Source organism: Mustela putorius, unplaced genomic scaffold (assembly GCF_011764305.1).
Source record: "Mustela putorius furo isolate JIRA1106 unplaced genomic scaffold, ASM1176430v1.1 tig00000765_pilon_pilon_pilon, whole genome shotgun sequence".
In the NCBI taxonomy this organism is placed as follows: Eukaryota; Metazoa; Chordata; class Mammalia; order Carnivora; family Mustelidae; genus Mustela; species Mustela putorius.
The window spans coordinates 1,008,832-1,033,223 of NW_025421470.1; the positions used below are offsets into that span (position 1 = coordinate 1,008,832).

Sequence of the window (24,392 nt, forward strand, 5' to 3'; positions counted from 1 at the left end):
GAAACGGTCGGCAGCTTCTCGGCTGGTGAAGGGCACACGCACGCCCAGGCCCCGCCGTCCCCCCGAGGTGCTGACTGGGAGGCACGGGAGCCGGTGCCCCCGCAGAGGCTCGCCCGGAACCCCACAGCATCTCCCGCCCTAACAGCCCCAACCTGGACGCGACGCGGTGCCCCCCCGCAGCTGAGTGGACGGACGGCTCCGGGTCCATCCACACGTGGAGACCCCCCCCGACCAACGGTGTCGAGTCACAACCCCATGATTCCAACCAAAAGGCACGGGGTGTACGATCCCACATACGTCCTGTTCCAGAGAACGGCTGCGTCCACAGTGACTGGGAGTCTGGGTGTCGCTGGGGCAGGGCAGGGCCAGGACAGAGGGACTACAAAGCGGGTGACAGCCTTCTGGGGCCGGGGTCCGCGGCCCCACAGCCGTACCCGACCCCGGCCAGCAGACGCCCCATCATGGTCCCCAGGGAACGTCCCCAACCCTACATGTGGACCCAGGGCAGGCCTCGTTCACGGAGGTCCTGGGCAGAAGCCGATCTGTCCTGCAATGTGTCCCCCCAAGCCAACTCCCATGTCCTCCCAGCGAGGCCACAGCGCCGGTGGGACGGGCCCGCAAACCCCCACCAGCCACAGCAGCGTGAGAAACGGACCACAAAGAGCAGGCCCAGAGCTCTGCGGCGATGCGCCCGGGGCCACCAGGGGGCCAGGTGGGCACTGCCCACTCCCCCGGCTGGGCGAGCATACGCGAAGGACAGAGCCCCTTGCTCCCGGGCACACCACGGACACAGACGCCACACCAGCCCACAGTTTCACCTGCCAACGCAGGCACCGTGGTTTCTTCCTCCATTTCTTCTGTTCTGGAACCTTCCTCATTCCCGCCCGCAGCCAACGGTGGAGAAGTGACCGGGGGAGCCTCAGGAAGGCTGGGGTTGGACGACGGACCCTGGCAAGCGAGAGCGGGAGAAACAGCTGTTATTTGGTGACCGCGGGTGTCCTGGGCACGGGAGCGGGGCCGGCATGTCAGGTGACGACGTGGTTTGTCGGGTCAGACGCTCACAGATTCTGACAAAAGACGGCGACAAAGACCAGGGGCTCCATCTTGGACAGGAGACGTGCCCGGCCCCCCGTGGTCGTCTTCTCCCAAACGGTCCGTGGGGCCCAGGTCCCCTGACGCCCCGAGCTGGAGCTCTTCCTGTGCCCGCTCTGCTCGCTCGGGCCCCGGGCAGCCCCGTGCTGACACCCAGGGCCCTGACTCCTCCCCAAGGTCAGGGACCAGCCAGGTGGGGGCGGATCACAGACACCTGTCGGGGGGCGGAAGCCTCCGGCATTCCACGGCCCAGGCGGCTCCGGGCGCCACTTGTGCTGGGCGGGGGCCACGACTGGGCACGTCACAGCTGGGCCGGGAGGCTGACGTGCACCCTGAGGGCAGGCCGGCTCTGCTCAGAAACCCCATCTTCCTGCCCCCCCCCACTCCCCTGCTGAAGCTCCGGACGTGTCGGCCCAGCACGCAGACGTCCACACACGCCGTCCAGAGGCTTCTTGCAAGCACCTGACTCACAGGGGCCTGAGCTCCCCGGTGACTCCGTGTGGATCTGGGCCCCTGGTGACCGTCATTCCTGGGAGCCTGTCCAAGGCTGCACACCAGGCCTCCCCCTGCACCACAGCCCCGGGGATCTGGGGGAAGGTGCCCTGGGACCCCCAAGCGCCAGCAGCCCCCCGACATCCCAGAGCCTCTGAGCATGAGAGACGGAGGCGCAGGCCCGGCCGTGGAGAGTGGGCGGGGGGCCCTAGAGGCCACGTGTGTCCCCAGCCGCACCTGCCCACCCCACACCAGCTATGGCCCTGTCCTCTGTGCTCAGGGAAGCCACCGCAGGCCGGCCAGCCAGATTTCCCAAACCGGAGCCTGGCCGGGTGTGGGTTCCCAGCTCGAGGGCCACAGGTTACGGGGCCGAGGGTGAATGCACGTGAGCAGCTCCGGGTCCTCAAGTCCTGACAGGGGCCACAGAGTCCCACGCTTCATGCCACGGCCATGGCAGAGCCCAGAACCCCACTTCCATGAGGCTCAGCCTGCATGATGCACTGGTTTGCACCAGGGAACCCTGGGGTGACAGGAACCCAAATCCAGCTGCGTTTGCAAGGAGTCCGCAGGCTCTCCGACACGGGCGGGGGCTGCCACGGGCACCACGTGTGGACGCTATGTCCAGGGGGCCCGCCAGGTGCCCTCCCAGAGCTGCTTCAACCAGTGCAAGGCTGGGGCTCCCCAGCACCCCCTGTGTCTGGAGCTTGGACCCTGCCTGTCCTGCCCCCCGGTGCGTGACCTCTGGGACAAGGCAGCGGGGGACGAAGCTGGGGAAGGGCAGGGCCACCCGTTTGTGCAAATCGGAAAAACGGCTGCCTTTTCCTCCCGTGCATTATTTCAGAGGGTGGGAGCTGGGGGAGTTCTGACTCGGCCTCCGGAACCTTCCTCACCGAAATGCTGGACTTACGAGCTAACGTGGAGGCGTAAACAGAACATCGAGGTCAACCCCCCAGGCCCGAAGAGGGTTCAGAATCATAAACCGAATTTTAAATCTCCTTAGGGCCACCCAAGTCCCAGCGTTCCCGTGTCCAGCCGAGGATGTGTCCGCAGGTCCCAGAGAGCCCGTGCAGGTCTCCTGCGCGTGCTCATAGGCCCTCGCTCCCGGGAGGGCAGCCTCGGCTTCACGGCACTCACCGACGGCTCCCTGAGGGGCTCCCGGGTCTCCTCCAGCCCGCTCCCGAAGTCTCCGGACGCCTGCGGGCATGCAGGGAAGGAGGAAGCCAGTGACCAAAGGGCATCCGTGCGGGGTCAGCCTGGCCGCCGGCCGGCACACCAGTCAGACCTACGCCGAACCGCCAAGAGACACGCTCCCTTCCTTGGACTTGTCGTCCCGCTCCGGGGCCACGGCGCTGGGAAAGAGCCAGAGGACAAGACAGGGCGAGGAGCTCCGGGCACAGCTGTCAACACGAAGGCCACGGGGGGACGGCCTGATGGCGCTGCACAGAGCGGCCGCCGCCGCGGGACAGGTGACCGTTCCTCTCGCCCCTGCGCTGCTCACCCACACGGCTGAGGACCTCACTCTGCTCGGGCCGTGGGGTCCCTGGGGGCAACCCGAGCTCTGGATTCTCCCTGGGAGACCGGCTCTCCCCGCTCTGTCCCTCACGCCGAGAGATGGATTTTCTTCTTTCGATCCCATGCACGCACACACACACACGCTTGCACGCACACTTGCCCACGCACACGCTCTCACACGCACACACGCGCATCTGGCCGTGGGGGCCACTGGCGACCGTGCCAGCTGACGGCGTCTCGGGATCCCGTTCACCTCCACATTCGCTGTTGAGTTTTTAAGCAGCGAGTTCGAGGCCGGGAAGGCTCTGGCGTGGGTAAAGGAAGCTGTGGTCCCAGGTTCCTGGTGCCCAAACAGCATCTTTCAAAGGAGACCCTTCCAGTCCCACCACGCTGCGGTTCCTGGCACCCACGTGCCCCGGGCCCTCCACCCTCGGGTAGGGGTGGGTGGGGCGGGGAGGGAACCCCGACACTCACCCCGCCGCTGTCCTCGTCGTCCTCCTCCAGACAGTGCAGGGAGCTCACGTGGGGGTCCCCGCGCACCCTCAGCTCCGCGATCGCCCCCTGAAGGCAGAGGGAGAGAGGGGTCACTGCCGGTCCCGAGGCAGGTGGTGCGGACAGGCCGGCACCCAGTGCGGAGCCTGGTGACCTTGGCGGGGACACAGAGCAGAGCGAGGTCCAGACGAAGCCCAATCAGAGAGGAGATCGCGCTTGGGTCGCCCCCTGGGGCTCCAAAGCATCCGTGTGCGGGACGTGGAATGGAGGCTGCGCTCCCAGAGGGCGCGGCGTAAGACGGGCACCACCGGCCCTGAGGAGCACCAGCATGCGTGTCCTCCCCAAACCCCGGGGCTTGGGGCCTGGGGAGCTGGCAATGGGGGAGGGGCAGCTGCGTATAACCCCAGCTATTTTGGGAGCCGCTGGAGTCCGTGACTGGAAACCGGTGGGCGTGCCCGCAGGGCGCGGACAGCTCAGACCATCCCCCGGAGTCGGAGGGGCGCTCCCCTGGGATGTGACGGCCAGGCTGAGCCCTTGCCATCAGGCACACGAGGCCACGGGGCCTCCCGCGACACCTGCTGTGAGGTTTCCCTGCCTGGACAGTGAGTGTCCACACGTATGTTTTCTAGCGTTTTCTTTTTTCTCAACACCTCAACCCCGGGGACGTCCGCCGGCGCACTGCTCCCCGCTAGAAGCCGTACCCGGCCAGTCTGAGAGGTCCCGGCGCAGAACGGCCGGGTGGCTGCCAAGCGCGCAGGTGTCCATCCTGACCGCAGGGCGTCGTGCTGGGGTCAACCCAGCTCAGGACTGAGCGTGGCCCTGCCTGGCGCTACGCACACTGAGATGTCGTTCACGTGACCTCCGTGAGTCCCCAGAGCCTCCTGATCTCCCCAACCACGTGCGCGCGCGGGGCCCTTCTCACCGCGTCTGCACACATCCACAGGCCGTGAGCCGGTGCCACCGATGCCGCTGTTTGTCTCTCCAGACGATTCTCTTCTCCCTTCCCCAGCTGACCCTCGACCCCATGACCTTCCTGCTCCACACCAACGAGAAGCATGTGACAACCAACCAGCAACACGCCACCGTGTCCTCAGCTGAGCCGTGCCTGAAGGCTGCACGTGCCTCCCAAGGCTGCCTCCTCCAGGAAGCACTCCTGGATCCCTACCCAGGACAGTTACCACCTCGGGGCCAGTTCCGCTGACTCTACTGGCCCCCTCCACTTCCCGCTGCAGACCGTGAGGCCTGTGGGGCCCATCCCATCTCCCTGTGTGTGTTCCCGAAGATCAGATCCCGAAAATCAGAGCTACTTCCGTAGCTCTGTGGTCCACACCGTGGACCGTGGCCCCAGGAGGAAGCTGACTGGTTCTCCACCAGACTCGGGGTGGTCGTCTGTTCCAGAAAGTTCAACTGGGGGGCGGCTGGCTGATATCCGGGACTCACGGCACTCCAAGGGAAGCGGACAGCCAGCGGCCTGACCGGGGAGTCAGGGGCAGGGGCCTGGTGGCTGTCCGTCGGCCTGTCCCCAGGCTAGTGGGTGGCTGCTTTGCAGGGGGAGGCAGTGGCCAGAGACTAGCCCCTGAGACTAGCCCAACCAAAGCAGCAGGTGCCTGTGTCTAACCCTGTCTAACCCTGAGCCCAGCAGGGCCCCCCATCAGACCTAGGGCCATGGTCACCTCTCCCTGCCCCCTCCTCCTGCCTCCGTCCCCCACCAAGGGCAGTGCGGCCCTGCAGCGTCTCCACAAAGCACAGGGTCAGAGTGAGGCCCAGCCCTTCTCTCAGTGGTTGCCGGGGAATCCACCGCAGAGCCGTCAGCGGGATTCGGGGAGGGCTGGACTGACCGCCTGGGACTCGTGCCGAGAGCTCCTCTCTGGGGCTGGCCCGAGCCCTCGTGACGCACTGAAGGGTGAAGAGGCAGCCTGGGGACTGGCTGCAGACAGGCCCCTGCCAGGGCTGGGGCTCCAGGACGAGGGTAAGACAGTCCACGCCACGGTGGGGGAGTCAGCTGTGGACCGTGCTTTGGAGTTTGAGAAAGGGGAGACCTTCCTTCAAGCTCTGGGATGCTCCGGCTGCCACGGAGGGCAGCCACGCTGCATGGGGGCGGTGCATGATCGTGTGCGTGGGAGCGTTGTGTGGCCGGGTCATGTGTGCGCATGTGTTCACGTATGAGCGAGCAAGCATGCGAGCGTGTGTGAGTGCGGCGAGAGCACACCCATGTGAATGAGCCCGTGCGCAGACCAGGAGCAGGGGAGGCACACGCAGGTGCCTGCCACCATCCAGGCTCCCGGAGGCACCGCTGGACGCAGGAAACACGGGCCATCCCGGGCCACCAACGCCGGGGTTGGCAGCAGCATCCTGCTCGCTGCGGAAGGACAGAGTGGCCCAGGTGACTTGGGTCACCAAGTTTGAAGACACAAGGACAACACAGGGCAGACGTTAAATCCTAGAAGGTCGTGCTTTCCGGGAAGCAGCGCGTTGGCCCCTTGGGGTGGCAGTGATGAGGGGAGGGCACAGCGCTCCCGGCAGGTGGGGTCGGGGGCCAGACATCCCACCAGAACAGTTCCCCCGACCCTGCCCCTCGAGGCTCCAGGCTTCCCACGGAGCAGGTGCAGCACCAGCACGGGCCCCGAGGGTCTCCCCAGGAGGCCGGCGCCAAAGGCGAGAGGGCCGTGTGGGCCCAGGGTGCGCAGCTCCCCAGGGACACACTTAGCGGGGAAGACGGGAGTTGTGCAAACATCACAAGACCCGCGGCCAACACGGGACAGAAGCGACTGTTGTGAAATCTGGAGGCGCCGCACTTCGTCAACAAAGGCCGTTTGAACCATGTCCTGTGCGGCCACGCCGGGGCCACGCAGCGTGGCTGTGGGCATGACGAGAGCTCCGGGCTGGGCGAGCGGGTCTGAGGTCACCAGTGCGGGGCGCCTCCCGGGGACCCCAACTCCCGGGGCCGCAGAGTTCTCCGGGCGGCGCCTGACCCAGGAAGGGCTGTGTCCGGGCCGAGCACGGGGCGGGATGCGCTGCGTGGGGGACACGGCCTGTGGCACTCCCGGGCCGACTCACCCCTGCCTGCACTCGGCTGTGCGGACCTCCGCTGGCCTAGCCCCGGGTCAGCCTCGTCCCTGTCCCCTACGGCAGCCACAGCTGAGGCGGCCCCGGCCCCGTCTCCCCACACTCCTTGCGCCACAGGCTTCTGCCCCGGCTCACGTCAAGCCTTGACTGTTGGCACGAGAGCGTCTGACTTCCTCGCGGCTCCTTCTCGCCGGGTCACGTCCGGGCAAGTTGTCCCATCACAGACAACCTCCACCCGTCTCTCCCTCGGCGAAGGCAGGGACCGGCAGGAATGCCGCGGCCTTGAACCTCGTGGTCACTTCGGTTGCATAAAAGGGGGCAAAAGGGCTTGTCGGCCCAGGTGTCGGCGCCCCGCTCTCCCTCGGTCTGGAGCGGCGGGCTGAGGGACTCCCAACCCTGACGACGTGGCCCCACCTGCTCTGTGCCATCTCCGGCCTCCAGCCTGTCCGTGGCTGGTGGGCGCCCCCAGCTCCGGGGACCGGGAGCGGCTTTCCTCTCTCACAGCCCACACGGCCGAGGAATGTCCCCATGCCCACGGGGTCGCCACTGAACATTAAGGGACCATTGGGCACGAGGTGCCACTGCCCGGGCGGGCTGTCTGCAGGACCGGGGTCCGAGAGCCGCCAGGAAGCGTCTGCAGGGAGACACGAACCCACGGCGAGCGGGAGAGTCCGCCAGGGACACGCGGCCCCAGAGCTCGTGAAATAGTCGAAAGTATCACAAAGGCCCCCGGCCCCCGAGCACGGGCTGGAAACGGCCCCGAGCACAGGCTGGAAAGTGCCGCCCTAACGGCGTTGGGGCACGACATCCCAGTAGACGCTGTGTCCCGCTCTTGACCCAGGAACCAACCGAGTCTGTGACCTGAGAGGAACAATGAAGGCTCTGTGGGGCCGGCCGCGGGAGGGCTGGAGGGGACGCCCAGCTTCCTCCCAGAGCCCCACGCTCGCTTTTGCCAAATCTTGTAAGTCACGTGACGGGAGGGACTTTTCCCCGGGAACCTCGATTCAGAAAGTCTGGAAAGCGCTAACCCATCCGCCCTCCAAGCTCCTCCCGGCAGCCGGCTGGAACCGGATCGAACACCCACACGGGAAATTCCTGAGCCCTCCCGCCTGCGGGGCTGCGAGCCCCTAGACCGCGCTGGGCTGCGGCCGACCCAGCCCAAGTGAGGTCAGCTGGAAGCCAAGCCGCCGCCCAGCACCGGCAGGGAGCCCACACCTCGCTGCGTTCCTGTCTTCCCTACCTCAGAGGCTTGGGGCCATGTCACCGCCATGGACGTGTTCCACATAAACACATTCAATATCTCCATGGTTTAAGCAAAAAGGTGACATCACAAAAAGGCAAAAGGCAATTTGGGAGATAAAATTTATAGTGGACAAACTGAAGGACCAGTTTCTCTCATATATAAAGAGCTTGTATAAATCAATAAGAAACGGACGAACCCATCAAAACAAAAATGCAAAGAACATAAAAAGGCCAGCCACAAAAGAAGAAATTCAGACAGCCAAAAATCACGTGAAAAAATCAGTCTGTCTACACAAACAACCAAGACGTGCACGTTAAAACACCCAGACTCCGTCTGCCTGTTTGGACGGGCGGCTGTGTTCTGTGTGCGTGACACAGAGCCCTGATACGGCCCAGGGAGGAGGTGCCGGGCATCCTCGTCCACGACAGGGGTGGCCTGTGGCACGCCATGACATGGTGACACTGTCCCCACCAGCACGGGCAGCCTTCCTGCTGAACTGTTACAGACTTGGGGACAGGGCGGTCGTGACCCCAGGCAGGTCCTGGGGTCGAGCTCTGCACTAGGCTCCCTGCACCCCTCCCCGACTTGTGCTCTTTCTCTCAAATAAACAAATCTTAAAAAAAAAAAAATAGAAAGAAAGAAAGTAGGACAGAAAGACAGGCGCAGGGACCCTCTGGGGTGCGCTCCCATCTGCGTCCGCGGGACACCCCCCATGAACACAGCCCCTCCCTCGCCGGGATGGCCCGTCTGCCTTTCTTCCCGTTAATCATGTTTGAGGATCAAAACGAAAACACAAAGAGGCCCAGTTTGGTATCAAAGTCCTGCTCCCAGACCCCAGGGGTTAAGCGTTCCCGTCAGAGGTGAAAGGTCAGCTTTCAGCCCCCGAGTCACCAGGACTCAGAACGTCCGTCAGGCAGCCTTTGTCTGGGCAATAATTAGCCTTCTGTCCTGGGGACCCCGCCCCCCTAGGCGCACACAGGGACCCTGTCTGGCCGGGGCGCAGGGGCGTCCCAGCGCGGGGGGCACTAGGGGCGGGGTTGGGGCTCGTGAATCAGCGCCTGCGGAGGGTAGGAGACTGAGTGCCGGGAGAAAGACCCCCACCCGGGCCCTGGGAAGGCCCAGGCCAGGCAGAGGGGACAGGGGCCTCCCTGAGGACAGGTGGGGACGGCGGCCAGCCAGGGTCCCTGGGGCACTTCTGCCCCTGTTGCCCTGAAGCCGAGTCGCGGACGCCCAGGCTGGTGAAAACAAGGACAGTCGGCAGGGCTGACGGGTGACGGGTGACGGGTGACGGCTGACGGGTGACGGGTGACGGGTGACGGCTGACGGGTGACCGCTGACGGCTGACGGGTGACGGGAACCGCCGCCCGGCCCAGGCTCAGTGCTACGCTCTGCTGTCACCATCTTGACACCCCCCGTTTTCAGCGTGCACGAGTCCCGTGGGCCTGGACGCGGACCCCCTCAGCCAGTGGGGCCCCAGGGTCACTGCAGCCACCACACACAGGAGGGGGCTCCTGTCGTGGCGGGATGGGGGTCCAGGGAGGAAGGTGGTCCCAAGGGGCCTCCTGCACGGGGGGATCAAAGGGGTGAGAGCACCAGGAGGGGGACATGCGGGAGCCCAACGGAGCTCGGACTCCCAGGGCTGCGGACCCCTGCAGGGCAGACGGCTCTGCCCCGGGGTGGCCTGCTCTGGGGGACAGCGGCACAAGGCAGGCGGCCGCTATCGTCCTGGTCCCCGTGTCTGCATAGACGCCCGCCCCCAGGGCAGGTCCCCCCCAAGGATGGTGGCCATAGCGTTACCTGGAACTTATCAGGGTCCGCTCCTCCGGCCTGGGCCACGAAGAGGCCTGCGCCGGGCTCCAGCTCCAGGCCCCGCGGGGAGCGCGCCAGCGGCACCCGCTGGAACAACTCGCAGTCCACGAACAGCGCCGCGGTCGCGCCGTCCACACTGAGGGCAAAGCGCGTCCACTGGCCGGTGAAGGCCGGGAGGCGGAAGCTGGCGGCCGTGTGGGTCCGCGCGGCCCCCGGCTCCGTGTACAGCAGCTGGATCTGCTGGTGCCCGTCACGCACGCCCGACAGCTTCACGCCCACGGAGACCACCGCCTGCGCCGCGTCCGTGATGGCGAACAGCACGCCCGCGTCCTCCGTGGCGGGCCGGATGTGGAAGTGCAGCGAGAAGTCGCGGAAGAACCGGCCGGGGAAGTGGTAGCGGGCGGCCTGGCCGCTGTTGGCGTCCGGGCCGAAGACGAAGGCCGGCCCCACGTCGGGGTCGTCCACCTGGGTCACCTGCTGGGGCGGGGGCTCTCCGAGCAGCTGCAGGAGCCCCACCTCCGCGCCCAGAGTTTCTGCAAAGAAGAGAGAGACCCCGGTGAGGGTGTGCCTGGGGGTAACCGGGCAGGCAGCGTGCCAGGGGACTCTGAGCCGCGAGGGCCCCCCACCCGCCTGGCACCTGCCCTGCTTCTCCAGGCACCACACGGTCCACACATCACGGCTCCTTCCCTCCGTGGGCTCGCGGGCCCGGAGAACGCGACAGGAACGTCCCACCGGGGGCTGGAGGGGGCAAGGTTGTGCGGGGCGCGGCGACCCTGTCCGAGCCCCAGCCTGCCGCGGGGGCCAGGGCCTGCACTCCCCCCACCCCACGACCCACGCCCCCACCCTCGGCCAGCGGGAACCGGGCTCCAGGCCCAGTGAGGGCCCCTGCCCGGGGCGCCCGCCTTGCCAACGTCAGTTCACATGAAGGACAGAAACCCGACGGCCCCGCAGTTCCCAGCACTCTGATCCCCGTCACCGACCCGCCTGCACGCTCAACCCCCAGGGCAGGGAACTAGACCAGGGGCTGCTTCTGGGAGGCTCTGTCCTGCCATGAGCCAGTCCTGGGGGGCCGGGCCCGTGCCCCCCTGGAATACAGGGAAGCTGCCCGCTGCCCAGCGTCAGGGACTTCCTCGGTGCCCCCTCCCGCCGTGTCCACGCGGGGCTGCCACAGCCCTGACCTGCAGGGGGCCAAGCGGCTGACGAGCCCCGAGGGAGACCTGGGGTTCCTTCACCAACAGACGCTCATACCTTCCTCTCAATGGCCCTGGGAGTCCCAGCCCCCACTGGTTCGCTCCCTCGGGAGCCCGCGCCCTCCCACCACATGGCAGCAGCCTGAGTCTAGGCTGGGGACGCGGCCATGGGCCCAGTGTTCCCCGCATCTCTTGTCCTTCCGGGTGAGACCAAAGGCTGCTGTGGTGGGGACATGGGCCATGATCTCCAGGACGCTGGTCCTGGGCCCCAGCAGGGCTTGACTTGACCGCGCACCGGGACCTGCCCGAGCCTTTCAGATGAAGCCTGGAGAACGCTCCCTGGGCAGGAAGGGGCCACCAGCAGCCTGACGGTCTCGGGCCGGGAGGGTCGGGTGCCGGGGCCAGAGGGCAGGGCCCACCTCTCTGTCCAGGGAGCGTAGTCACTGCAGCACACAGGGAGGGGGAGAGCCGTGGGGACCAACAGCGGGTCAAGGACAGACCGACGCTTCAGGGATTCCCCACATGCACGCTTTACCGGCTGCAGCCGGGGCGTTGGGGCCACAGTCCAGCCAAAGGGTCAGAAAAGACTCACTGTCACGCTCAGTCACGTTCACCCACAGGCCTTTCTCTCAAGACCCCACTGCAGCCTGGGCGTGGTCATCCTCCAAGGTGAGGATCACACGCGGTTGGGCGGGGGATGCTCTTCCGGGAAGGGGCTGCTGGCCAGTGGGCGTCCTGAGCAAGGTGGTGAGCGCACCCGCGACCCTGTGCGTGAGCGTGACTGAACGTGACAGTGAGTGTGAATGCGCGTGTGTGGGGGGGTGTGCTGGGCATCTGACGTCTGGCCTGAGCAGTGGCCAGGTCAGAGCCGAGGGAGGCAAGGCCAAACCCCAACTTCTTAAGGCAAGTCCTGTCTTGCAAAGAGCTCTTTGAGAACCACAGACAAAGACAGAAGTCACCCACATGAGGACAAGCCCTTGGGTACCCCCAGGGGTGGTCCACGTGGGACCGTGCTGGGCATCTTGGCCCGGCATGGCCCTGACCTCCCGCCACGGGCAGCACCACCGGCCGGCCGGGGCTCCCCATCCCTGGCAGGTAAGATCCTCCCGCAGACAGGAAGTGGGGTGCGGCCGAGCGATGTGCAGACCGCAGTCTCGTCGAACGGCAGCTTGGCCTCGGTGCTAGGGAGCAGGGGGCCTCCCAGGAAGACCGCAGGCTCCGGGGAGACAGTGCCTACTTGATGCTCGAGGACAGACACTGCTGTCCGCCCTGATGGCAGCTGCTGGGACCGTCCCTCATCTGCCATTCACGGGGCCTCAGCGTGCAGTTGGGGAGAAGCTCTAAGGTCAGGAAGCCAGACGCTCACCAGCCTCCAGGTCAGTGGCCCTGCTGTCCTGACTCAGCTGTCTCCGGAGTTAAACACGGATACACCCACCACTGCCCTTCCTCCCAGGCAGCTAGAAGTCTCCCAGATTAATTCAGAACGCAAGAGCCACTGGTGTCCTGGGCTGACAGACAACAGCGTGGGCCAAGGCAGGCCCAGGGACCCCAGCGACGCCCAGCCAGCTCCTTTCTCTCCATGAAATTCCTCACGGTTCCCATTGGCAGGCAGTCGCTAAGTGCCATGGCCCTGAAGTCATGGGTCCCTTCTCCAGTTACTGGCTCTGTGAGTGGAGGATGGGGTCACCTCCCCGCAGACCTTCTGGAAGCTGCTGCTCTAAAGGCCCTGGCCCAGCTGTGGTGGGCAGGAAACCAAGATGTCTCCAAAAAGCAAATGCCCATGCCGTGCTCGGAGAGTTTAGAAGAACACCTTCGTGGGAACACAGTGAGTGACATGTCTGGCAAGTGGGAGCCCCTCTGGTTGGTCCACACTTACCTAGATTAAGGAATCATGGGACCTTGGGGCACCTGAGTGGCTCAGTGGGTTAAAGCCTCTGCCTTTGGCTCAAGTCATGATCTCAGGGTCCTGGGATCGAGCCCCACATCGGGCTCTCTGCTCAGCAGGGAGCCTGCTTCCCCCTCTCTCTCTCTGCCTGCCTCTCTACCTGCTTGTGATCTGTCAAATAAATAAATAAAATCTTAAAAAAAAAAAAAAAGGAATCAGGGCACTTGCCTAGTTGAAGACAGTTTCCCTTTCGGCAAACAGCCAGCCATGCCCAAGGGGAATTGCCCTAAGTACATGGGGCTGGTTTAGCACTCAAGATCAATGACTTTGGTCCACCTCATCAATACCAGCTGATAAGAATCACAGAATCGTACCAGTAGATAAAGAAAAGGCATTTGATAAAATCCAACACTCGTGCACAGTAAAAACTCTCAGTAAATGAAGAAAAAAACAGAATCTCCTCTGTTGCATGAAGAGTATCTGCAAAGCAGCCCCACAGCTCATATCACACTTTGTGGTGAGAAACCTGAAGCCTTCACACTAAGATCAGGTGTCTCTCACCACCCCTTTGCAACATCGTGCTACAGGTTCTCGCTAATGCAATGAGGCAAGAATAGGAAATAAAATGCACAGATTGGGAAGGAAAAGATAAAAAATGTCTGTTTGTAGATGACTTGACTATCTATGCAACAAATCCAAAAGAACTGATGAAAAGGAAACAAAACAAAAATAACCCTCCTGGAACTAATAAACAATTATAGCAAGGTAGTAGGATATGAGATTAATATACAAAATTCAATCACTTTCCTATACACCAGTAATGAACAAGTGGAATTTGAAATTAAAAATGTAATACCATTTATATTAACATTCCCACAAATGAAGTACACAGGCACAACAAATACACGTACAACACCCATATGAAGAAAACAACAGAACTCTGCTGAAATAAATCAAAGAACTAAACAATGCAGGGATGGCCCATGTTCATGGATAGAAAGACTCAATGCTGTCACAATGTCAGTCATTCCCACTGTGGTGTGTAGGTCCAGGGCAGTTCCAGTTAAAATCCCACCAAGCTCTTCTGTGGATACTGAAGAACTGATCCTGAAGCTTATGTGACAGGCAAAGACCCAGAAGAGCCAACACAATTTGGAGAAGAACAAAGTTGAGGAGCGACACCCCCGACTTCAGGAGTCACTATGGAGCGACTATGGTACTGGAGAAGGAACGGACAAATAGAGCAATGGGACAGCACAGAGCGCCCCGAAACACAGCCACACACACGCTGCCCAAGGCACAAGGCCACCCGCGTCTTCAACAAGTGGGCGGGAACAACGGCACGTCCACACGCAAAAAGTGACTCTAGACATAGACCTCACGCTCTTGACGATGCTCTCACCGTGGATCACAGACTCCATGCAGAATGCGAAACGATCAAACTTGGAAAAGACAACACAGGAGAAATCCTGGGGGACCCTGCGGAGGGGGTGACTTTTCACACTCAGCAGCAAAGGCATAATCCGAGAAAGAGAGGACGGATGAGCCGGCTTTGTTAACGCGTCAACCTGTGTTCTGTGAAAGACTGTGTCAGGAGAGTGAGAAGACGAGCCACAGCCTGGGAGCAAGCATTTGCCAACGACACCTCCGATCCAGGACAGTGATCTGTGATGTATAAAGAGCTCTGGAAACTCAACAATGAAACAAACGAACTTTTAGAAACGGACAAAGGACCTGAACAGAGAAGACACACAGACGGCCAATCAGTAAAGCTGCCCCACGTCCCAGGTCGCCAGGGAGATGAAGCTCAAACAGCGGTGACACCGCTGTACCCCTCCGAGAGTGGCCACGGTCTGGCGAGGACGGGAGCGCCCGGAGCGCCCGGGCACGGCTGCGGGGAAAGCAGGTGGTGCCGCCACCTCGGAAGGAGGTTTGGTGGTTTCTCCCAAGATGAAACCTGCTCTTCCCACCCGACCCGGCGATCGCACTCCCTGAGGTCCCCCACGGCGACAGGAACACACGCCCCCACAGAAACCCGCACACGAGGGCGGCGGCAGCTCCATGCGTAACTGCCAACCCCTGGAAGCCACCCAGGGACCCTCCAGCGGGTGGACGGACACGGGAACTGTCCCTCCAGCCGTGGGAGGGTGTTCAGCACGAAGAGGACATGAGCCATCCCGCCATGAGGGGATGCGGGGGGCCGTGAGTGTGTGTCAGAGTGACAGGAGCCGGTCTGAGACGGCTGCGGCCCGTGTGATCCCAGCGACAGGACTCTGTGGCGAAGGCACCGTTGTGGGGCCGGTGACAGGCCGTGTTGCAGGGCGGGGGGAGGAGGGACGAATGGGCGGAGCACGGCAGACGGGGAGGGCAGAGGACTCTGAGACCCCGCAGCGGTGGATGCCCGTCCCTACGCAGCCGTCCCAACGCACAGAACGCCCGCCCCGAGAGGGACCCCCGCCCCGAGAGGGACCCTCCCGTGAACAACGGACTCTGGGGGATGACGACGTGTCCGTGTGGGCTCACTCATGGGACCAGACGCACGACTCGGGTGTGGGATGCGGACAGTGGGGGAGGCTGTGCCCGTGTGGGGCGGGTAAGTGGGACAAGGAGGCGACAGGTTTTGACGATCCACTGAGATGTGACAAGCCACGTATCAGCAACGCGCACTCTTATGCACACACACGTCATAAAGTGCAGAAGGTCCTCAATCGTCCTGGAGACCAGGAGACACTGTCTCCTCCTACGTTCCTGCTGGACTGGAGCGTAGCACCCTAGTGAGACAGACACGCAGGCACAAAAGCTCAGCACCTGTCGCCTTATTACGCAGAGTCACAACCACAAAATAAAAGATGTCTGGAGCGAATGGAAAACCTAAAGTTGATATCAGAGAAGAAAATATATTGAAAACATTTTACGAAACATCTAGGGGCACCTGGGGGGCTCAGCTGGTTGAGTGTGCCGTTCGTTCTTGGTTTCGGCTCAGGTCATGATCTCAGGGTCCTGGGATCGAGCTCCGCATCGGGCTCTCTGCTCCGCACGGAGTCAGCTAGAGGATTCTCCCCTCTCCCCCTACCGCTCTACCCACACACATGCACGTGCTCTTTCTCTCTAAAATAAGTCCCCTGGGGGGGGGTTAACTGTCTATACCTGATGCATTAAGAGCATCCACACTCATCTGCTGTTCAGTTCGACCCATCAAAGCCGGAGTGAAATGTTTCTGATGACTTGGAGAGGAAGTGCTAAAGGACATCAATGATCTTTGCAGAAGGTTGTGAAACCCCTGAGCTCAGGGACAGGTCCAGCCACCCGGAGCCCAAATCAGGGCCAGCAGGAATAGGGCACACAGGTCGAGAGGACAAGTGGAGCCACGAATGGCGCAAGAAGCTGGTGAAGTCCCTGAAAGTCTGTGTTTGCGGAGGACAAGCCAGAGCACAAGGCAACGAGAGCATTTCCCACAGTGACGTGGGGCATTTCTGAGAACCGTCGACATAGAAACGAGGGACTCTGGGGTACACAGTGAGCCCATGAATGCAAAAAAGGCTCGAGAGTATGCGTACTTGAGCGCGCACACCACGGTACGCAGGGGAGCGGTGCAGCACGTCGGTTCCGCGGTGTCTGGGGCGTGCACACGGTACTGTGCAGACGCAGCTAACGTTCTAGCCCCAGACGGGGAGGCTAACCAAATCTAACGGCATACACCCTGAAAAATGTGGCCCATGGCAGCCCCCAGGAGCTGGAGGTGGCAGGGGACACGTCCAGAAGGAACACAGCCTTGCGGACAGGCACCTTAATTTTAGCCCAGTGAGACGGACTTCGGACTTCTGACCTCTACAATTGTCAGGTTACACGTCTGCATTATTTTAAGCTACGAAGTTGGTGCCCATTTGTCACAGCAACCACAGGAAACCCGCACACACACATTCACAAAAAAGGCAAGAGTGCACAGGACGGATAGATGCCCCGTTCCAGCAGCGAGAGGAGCTTGTGAGTTGTGCTCAGCCCCCTCTTGTGTGGCTCTGATCTCAACATCTATGTGCTCATGAGCTATTTCTGGGATAAAATGTAACCCAGGAGAGAAGCAACGGAGCACAAGATGATGCGGCAGAGCGGTCCTAAGGGGTGGGGGTGGCAGGCAAAGGTGGCCCCCCAGGGCTGGAACTTGTGGGTCGGGAACGGAAGGCTCACTCTGAGCACTGACTACTCTGCGCACTCTCTCCTCCCCGGGACTGGGGCCACATGTCTGCAGTCCCTGTTCCTTCCAAGTAGGGCTGCCCACAGACAGCTGGCAGGGCAACCGTGCGTGGAGGCTGGGGTCCCTGAGCAGTTTCACACACCTCAGTGGCACGTTGGGGCCCCCAACTGCGAGGTCCTTTGGAGGGGACGAGGCAGGACCCACAGCACAGTCCTTCCAGTCACAAGGCCAGCCTCTCTGAGCGCATGACCCCGGGAGAAGGAGTGGCTGCTGAGCCTTCCAAGAATCAGAAGATCAGGAAAAGAACTTAGAGGGAAGCCAGCATGGCGGTGGGGGAGAGGCTGGGCCAGATACCAGGAAGGGAACTGATCACAAACACGACCCTGCACTGGAATCACACACACGACTCCTCGAGAGCACAAAGCTGAGCATCTGCCCCGCCACCTGGTCTGCGGTTCTCTCCGGACACGTTTCAAGACAAAAACAATCTGCGTGTTACGTGTGACGATCACATTCTAACACGGTAAACCCGATCCAATATCCAGACGGGTGGACGGACGGACGGATCTGTGGGCGGCTGGTGCATCTGTGCTGGTGGAGGACTAACGGACGGATGGGAGTCGGTGAGTGGACGGAAGTGGGCGGACGGGCGAGCTCCTCACGAGCTTCTCACGCGTTATATAATAGTAAATGGTCGTTTGAGACCTGATTTCTCAAGGGAAAAGGAAAGCATCAACAATGACTCCTGTGCGGCAGGATGGACAGCTCCCTCACCAAGGGGAAGGACGCGGTCAGGGAGACGACCCCACGGAGAGCAACCGCCACCGCACCATCTCCTCAGGGAGGCCGCAGGTGAGCTCCCGTCTGCACGATGTGCCCCGTCAGCCTTCCCCAGCAGGAAGGAGTAACTGCCACAGACAATGGTGACCCCGGCGGCCACGGGGCGGACAGGCAGGGAAGCCCCACCCCGAGCGCCGCCTGTCAGCTTACCTGCAGACGAGCCCATCCACTGCTCTGCACCTGACATCCCAGCAGGAAAGCCGAAGCCACGACTGGGACCTGTGGGACAGCTCAGCCAAGGTCCTCAAACCACAACTTGCAGGTTGCCAAGAGGCGGGCGGCAAGCCTAAGGATCTCTCCGTGAAGGTGATCCTACGTTCTCACGTCCGAGGCAGCTGGAAGCCTCACGTTACTGCAGCAGTTACGTCTGCCGTTGCTGAGTTCACGGGTCGTTAGAGGTGGGGGTGTTAGCCCAGCAGCCCGGAAGCCTGCACACCCGGTGGGTCCGTGACAGACCGGCTGGGCACCCTCCCCAGAAGACAGTGCCGGCCTTAGAATCGTGGCAGTGAGGAGACCCCGCTGGCTGGGGCCCTGCGGCCTGGGGCTCTGCCTGCCAGGCGTCTGTGGGGTGCTTACACCCAGTCCTGGGGCTAGACTGCCCGCGTCCACCTTGTGGCTCGCTCTTGCTAGCCATGAGGCACTCACACGTCTTTATTCCCACCAGACCTCAGTTTCTCCCCTGCAGACAGGAACAACAGCTGCTCCCAGGCTCAGAACAGGACCTGTCTTCACGGTCACTCCCAGGAACATCAGGAAATGTGCACAGAGAGCAAAGCCCAGGCTGCCCATCACGGTCCTGCGGCGATGCCCCACTCGGTGCCCCCTTCCCCAAGGGCAGTCGCCCTGCTGGCTGACCCTCCCCTGTGTAGAGGCCCTACTCACTTTTCCCTGAGGCCTGAGGGACACAGACAGACAGGCACCTGGTCCCCCACAGCGCGCTGACACACGGCCGGCTGCGGCCACGGCACAGGGGCTCCCCCAGCAGCTCTCTCCTCTCAGCCACCTCCTGGGCCTCAACCAGTGGCTGCACGGTCCCCCTGCCCAGGGCGGGCATCAGCCCCTCCCCACCCGCTCTCTCCGTGGGGACAGGAGGGAAGCAGGGAAGGGAGGGCACGTCCAGCAGGATGGCCAGAGCTGTGGCCTTACCAGGGGACCCGTCCACACACCCCTGCCCCAGGGTGAAGGGGGCAGGGGCCGTCTCTGCCCTGGAGCCTGGGGCCCCCACGCCGGACACACGCGATGGACAGGACAGAAACAGCGCGGCCTCGGGGAAGGCGCGGTGGGCGGCTCTGGTTGGGTCTAGAAATGACGCGGCACCCCCTTCGGCCTCCTTCCCCTCCAGAGCACCTCACCCGCTCCACACTCCCTCCACCCCACAGCCTCCCGATTCCCACGTAGCCCGGGGCCCCCTCATCACGGGAGACCAGCCACCCACAGGGAGGAGGGGCTGGGGATCCCTCCCGATCAGGGCCCGCCCTCTGCCCTGCCTGTCCCCACCAGCTGGGGGCGGAAAGGCCCAGGGGCCTGGCCGTGGCGGCATCCCTGCTGGGAGGCCAGAGGAGGGATGATGTTCCCAGCCCAAGCCCTGCCTCCCCGGGGACCCTCCCCAGCCAGGCCACACCCACGAGGGACCCTCACGGTGATAAATTCCTGACCCCCACCTGTGGCCTGAGGGGACGTGGGCAGTAGCACCGCCTGAGGAGTCCCCCAAGGCTCTGCCGGGAACACGGCCTCTCTGACGGCCCGGGGTCCCTGCCAACGTGTGCAGATGTCTGGTAAGAAGTCCCTGTCAGGCCACTCGGCTAAGCAAGGCAGCTGCACTCAGAGACGGTCCCCGCCCCACGCCTCCCTGCCCGGGCCACGTGAGCACCGCCTCACCCTAGCTCCCAGCCCGCACCCAGTGTGGCCCCCAGACCGAGGAGACCGGCCGGACCGGCAGCAGGACCCACGTGTGCGCAGGCCCGGCGCCCGGGGCAGAGGAGGCGGGCTGTGCTTCAGCGGCCCCGGAGGCCTCACTACGGCGCTGGGTGCCCACACACGGCTCACGGCCACGGCCCAGACCCTCGAGGAGGCCGCACCAGCCGGGCATCAGGTGTCCGGGCGCCGAACGTCTGTGGGAGCAAGCAGCTCACCGGGGCCTCACTGCACGTGGGGACGTCAAGCCCCCCGCACCAGCAGTCCCGGGTGCGCCCCCGCCTCCCCCGGGCCTCGGCTCTCAGGCAGCCACGGGCCTCTCCACTTGGCATCCACCGGGTCTCGCAGAGCCACCCGGTGTGGCTCCTCTGCCGCGTTACCTCCTGATAACTCCCGTTCTTACGTGGGGCTCAGCGCCTCCCCACCCCGGCTCACCAGTCTGTGGCCGCTGGAGCCCCTTCCTCCGCCCCTCCCGCCCCCTTCCTCGGTGGGGCTGGGCACAGGAGCCAGGGCCCCGGCGGGGTGAAGGCCCCACCTTGGGGTCCACCCTCACCAGCCCAGCTCCAAAGCCCAGCGAGTCCCAGGACTGAAACAGGTCAAGGCTGCTCCCAAGGGCAGGGGAGCAGGACACCCAGACCCCTTGAGTGGGGCCGAGGCCTTGAGGGCGAACAGGAGCATCCACACCGCTCAGAGGCCCTCCCGGGGCCAGCAGAGGCAGCTGTCAAGGCCTCTCTTGGGCTACGGCCTTGCCCTGTCCCCTGCCCATCACATGGCGACGGGGGCACAGTTCAGGCTGGGGGAGAGGCCCAGGAGTGGCCCCAGCACTCACAGGTGCCGGCTGGGACAGCTCTGTGACCTTGGCAGACTCACTGCCTACAGTGACCCCTTGACCTTCTGAACAAGTTCTCTCCCTCCCGCATCGGGCCCCACAACCCCAGCCATGCAGGCTGGGCCACAGCGGCCCAGAGGAGGGACCACAGCGGCCCAGAGGGCTGGAATCCTGGCTCCCCCAGGCAGATCACTGCTCCGTGCCTCAGTGTCCCCTCCGGACACTGAGCTGTATCACAGGCTCTCCCGGAGCCGTGGGGAGGACTGGACGAGCCACGGAGCTCAGGCAGGGCTGCTGCTGAGAGCTGGCGCCGGTGGTGCACAGAGCGAGGGTCAGGAGCCCCCTCTCCCCTCCAGAGCTCAGCCTTTCCCCTGCTAAGGCAGCATCTCAGCCCATCTGCCCCCAGCTCGCATCGTGCATGGGGCGGGGGCCTCTGTGCCGGGTTCCCTGCAGCCCGGCCGAGCTCACCTGGCAGGCCAGAGAGACAGGGTGGGGAGGAGAGCCGGCCAGTTACCTGCACCCGGCCCGATGAACACGCAGTAGCCGTCCTCCCGGGCCGGGAGCGAGGCGCAGGGGACCGGCAGCCGGCCCCCATCCAGGTGGCTCCAGCACGCGTCCTCCAGGGCCTCGCAGAACTGGCGGCAGGGCGGGGGCGCGGGCAGCGGGCCGGCGGCACAGGGCGGGGCCAGCAGCAGGCAGAAGAACCAGGCGAGGAAACGGTGGCAGCGCGTCTGGAGGAGGCCCCCCCAGGCCCGGGCGGCGGCCTGCACCTCCTCGCTGCTCCCGTGGTGCAGGTGGTTGGGCAGCCACGAGCGTCCGATGCCCAGGCGGCCGCAGACGGGCAGGGAGGGAGGCAGCGGCAGGCAGCGGCCAGCGGCCCCGGGCACAGGCTGCCCGGTGGGGGTCCAAGGGGCCGCCCCCAGCAGCGCAGAGACACCAGCAAGACCCGGCTCCACAGAGCCAGCCCCGTGAGGAGCCCAAGCACCCCTGTCCATGGTTAAGAGTGGGATCCAAGCCGCCAGCGTGGGGGGGTCAGAGGAGAGAGCCGCAGGAGCAGTGAGGGCACCCGGGGGACCCGCCACCAGGGCAAGCAGACGTGGCGAGCGCTTGTGGATGTCGGGGGGTCGGTGCCGCTGGCTGGGACGGGCTGCCACGGGCAGGAGTCCTGCACTGTCCGGATCCCGGGGCCGCCCCGGGGACGACGGGCTCCCCCAGGGAGGGGCCCCACCCAGCGCGGAGGACAGAGAAGCTCTACCTGGAGAAGGTGGCAGCAGCGAGGGCCCGCCCGGGGAGGGAGGCAGCTGGGTGGGCCCCGGCGGGGTGCCGGCCTCCATCCTCGGGGTGTCCGGGGAGCTCGGGGCCATGCTGCCCAGCCAAAGAGCCGTGCCGTTCTCTTGGGGGGCGCTGGAGGGCCCGGCCAGCGTGAGGGGGGCTGTGGGGGTCACAGGGGCTGGCGTCTCTGTCGCGGGGGAGCCCGCGGGGGTCGTGGTGTCATCCCACAGCTGGACAAAGCTCCGGATGCCCTGAGCCACGCGCAGGATCTTGGCCCCCACGCCGGCGAGGTTCTCCTCCTTCGTGTCCGGGCCCGCGGTGGAGGCAGCGGGTGTGGTGGAGGCCCTGCCCTGGCCGGTCTCCAGCCTCTCCACGGGGAGTGCGGGGCTGGCAGGGGCTGTCCCCTGCTCCGAGGGGCCATGCTGGGGGGCCGAGTGCGTGGTGGTGTCCTCCCCGGGCTGCACATGGGGGCTCCGCGGGGGCGCGGAGACCAGTTCGGCCGGGGGCCCTTCTGTCCTAGTGGACCACAGCCAGTTCAGGCTCAGGAGGTTAGCCTGGGCGGCGGCGGGGCGGCAGGTGAGCAGCAGCGGCGGCAGCAGCAGCAGCAGCAGCGGGCCCGGGCGGCCGCAGGGGTGAGGAGCCATCAGGGCTGTGCGCCCCGGAGGAGCCGCGGGGGGCGGTCTGCGCGCCCGGGGCGGGGCCAGCTGGCTCCGCCCTCCCCGCCCACAGGCCGCGCCCCTCCCGGGCTCCTGCCCCGGAGGCTCTCTCCGCACCCTCCCCTGTCGCCAAAGAGGAAGGCTCTAGATCAATGGGACAGGCTCTGGGGCGACTTCTCCTGGGTCTTTGCAGCAGCCACAGAGGGAGAAGGGTCCCTGCTCCCGCGCACGGCTCCCCTCCCTCCGCAGACCCTGCACCCCCTCCAGGACCTGACCCTGGGAAGGGCAGGGCTGGGGCCAGGGCAGGGCTGGGAACCCCTGGACAGCCCCAGCCCACGTGTGCTCGGAGACCCTGCAACGGTCGGGGAGAGCCTGGCCCGGGGCCACCAGTCTGTAGCCAAGCCGGAACTTTAAAAAATGCTTTGTTTTCCAGTTCTTGCGGAACAAGTGTTGCCTCTGAGACTTCACCAGCCGGAGACCCAAAGGGCGGGTCGTCCGTGCACGCCCGGGGCCAGGCTCTCATCTGCTCAGACCCCAGTGCCCTCGGGACACCCCATCTCCATCTGGCCAGAGCCACTGGCTGGGCACCAACCGTGCCCTGCTCTGCACGGTCCTGTCCTGAGGGTTTCCAAAAGAACCCCAGGGCTGCTCCAGGGACAAGAAGGCCACAGCGGCTGGTGTCCGGCAGGCAGAAGAGGGCTGGTGGACACTGGAACGTCCCAGACAGACATGGGTCTCCCCGTAACCTTGCCTGGACCCTGTGTAGAGCAGGGGCTCTGCCTCTTCTGGGTGCCCAGCACGGGGCTGGGTGCTGGGCCTCTAACAGAGACAGTCCCAGGGGTGCAGGGGCGGTGGGCTTCCCCGTCCACATGAGGACCCCCAGGGCCTCTGACCCAGCACCGGCCCAGCGCTCTGCCTTGACCCTGTGAATCGCGCGGGGCACAGCCGCCAGCTGGCTTAGGAGGCTTCCTGGCTCATGGCAGAGACCCCAGAGGAGGCAGAGCCAGAAGGCGTTGGCACACTTACACAGACCCTGGCCCGCCCACGCACACTCACACGCACTCACACCATCACACACTGCTTTCGCCTGACGTTCTACTTCAGCTCCCACGTCCCCTCAACACCCCGACTTCCCTAGGCTCTGGTGGGGGTCTCCGCCCACCCTCCCCCTGGGACTGGGTTCAGCCACGAAGCCGCTGTGAGGCGTCCCCAGCTGTCCCCAGCTCAGGGCACCGAGCATGTCGTCAGTTAGGTACCGTCCAAAGGGCAGGGCCTGGCTGTTCGGGTCAGAACTTGGATTTCAGGGAAGAGGAACACTGTGTCCCTCTGCAAAGTGGGGCCTTCCATATGCAAACATGTGTCTCGGTGAGGCCGCGTTCCCAGCAAAAATCCCACAGTGCTCAGAATTCTGAGAAACGTGTGAGTCGTCTCTGCTTGAAAATCCACTAATGGGATGTTATGCCAAGAGCGTCTCCGGAAAATCTCGGGACAAACATTCCAAAGGCTCTCCCTTCTCCCGCACACCAGGGCACGTCCATCAGAAGGGGGCTCCCTTGTCCCTCCGGGTGGCCCTGGGCCCACTCGCGGTGGGGCTGGCCCTGCAGACGCTGGCTCAGCTGGCCTCCCGGCAGAACAGGGACCCAGGCTGCACCCGAGGGACGGCAGCTTCTTCCATACGGCTACCCACACCGCAACCCCGCGGGGCTCCCCTTCACCCTGCTCCCCCCACGCACGCCCTCGGTGCCGCCTTCCAGAGGACACCTTCCAGAGGACACCTTCCGTCACCCGGAAGCACTGCTGGAGCCTCCCGCGGTCAACTTCACAGTGTGGCCCTGCCCCCAGGTCTCTGCTCCCTCCAGCGAGCAACACCCCCAGGGAGCAACTCCCCAGGCCCTGCCCCGTGAGCCT

At 64.3% G+C, this 24,392-nt stretch overlaps 1 protein-coding gene across 1 annotated transcript in view; it reads right to left on the reverse strand.

Moving 5' to 3' along the window:
• The window catches only part of COL18A1 (collagen type XVIII alpha 1 chain), a 45,551-nt gene extending 23,044 nt beyond the window's left edge, over window positions 1-22,507 (reverse strand). The window contains 5 exon segments of the mRNA XM_013061331.2: window positions 819-948; window positions 2,719-2,778; window positions 3,571-3,657; window positions 9,695-10,239; window positions 21,071-22,507. Coding sequence (XP_012916785.2) covers window positions 819-948; window positions 2,719-2,778; window positions 3,571-3,657; window positions 9,695-10,239; window positions 21,071-22,472 — 2,224 coding nt within the window. The 5' untranslated portion in view covers window positions 22,473-22,507.
• Between the last annotated feature and the right edge of the window lie 1,885 nt (window positions 22,508-24,392).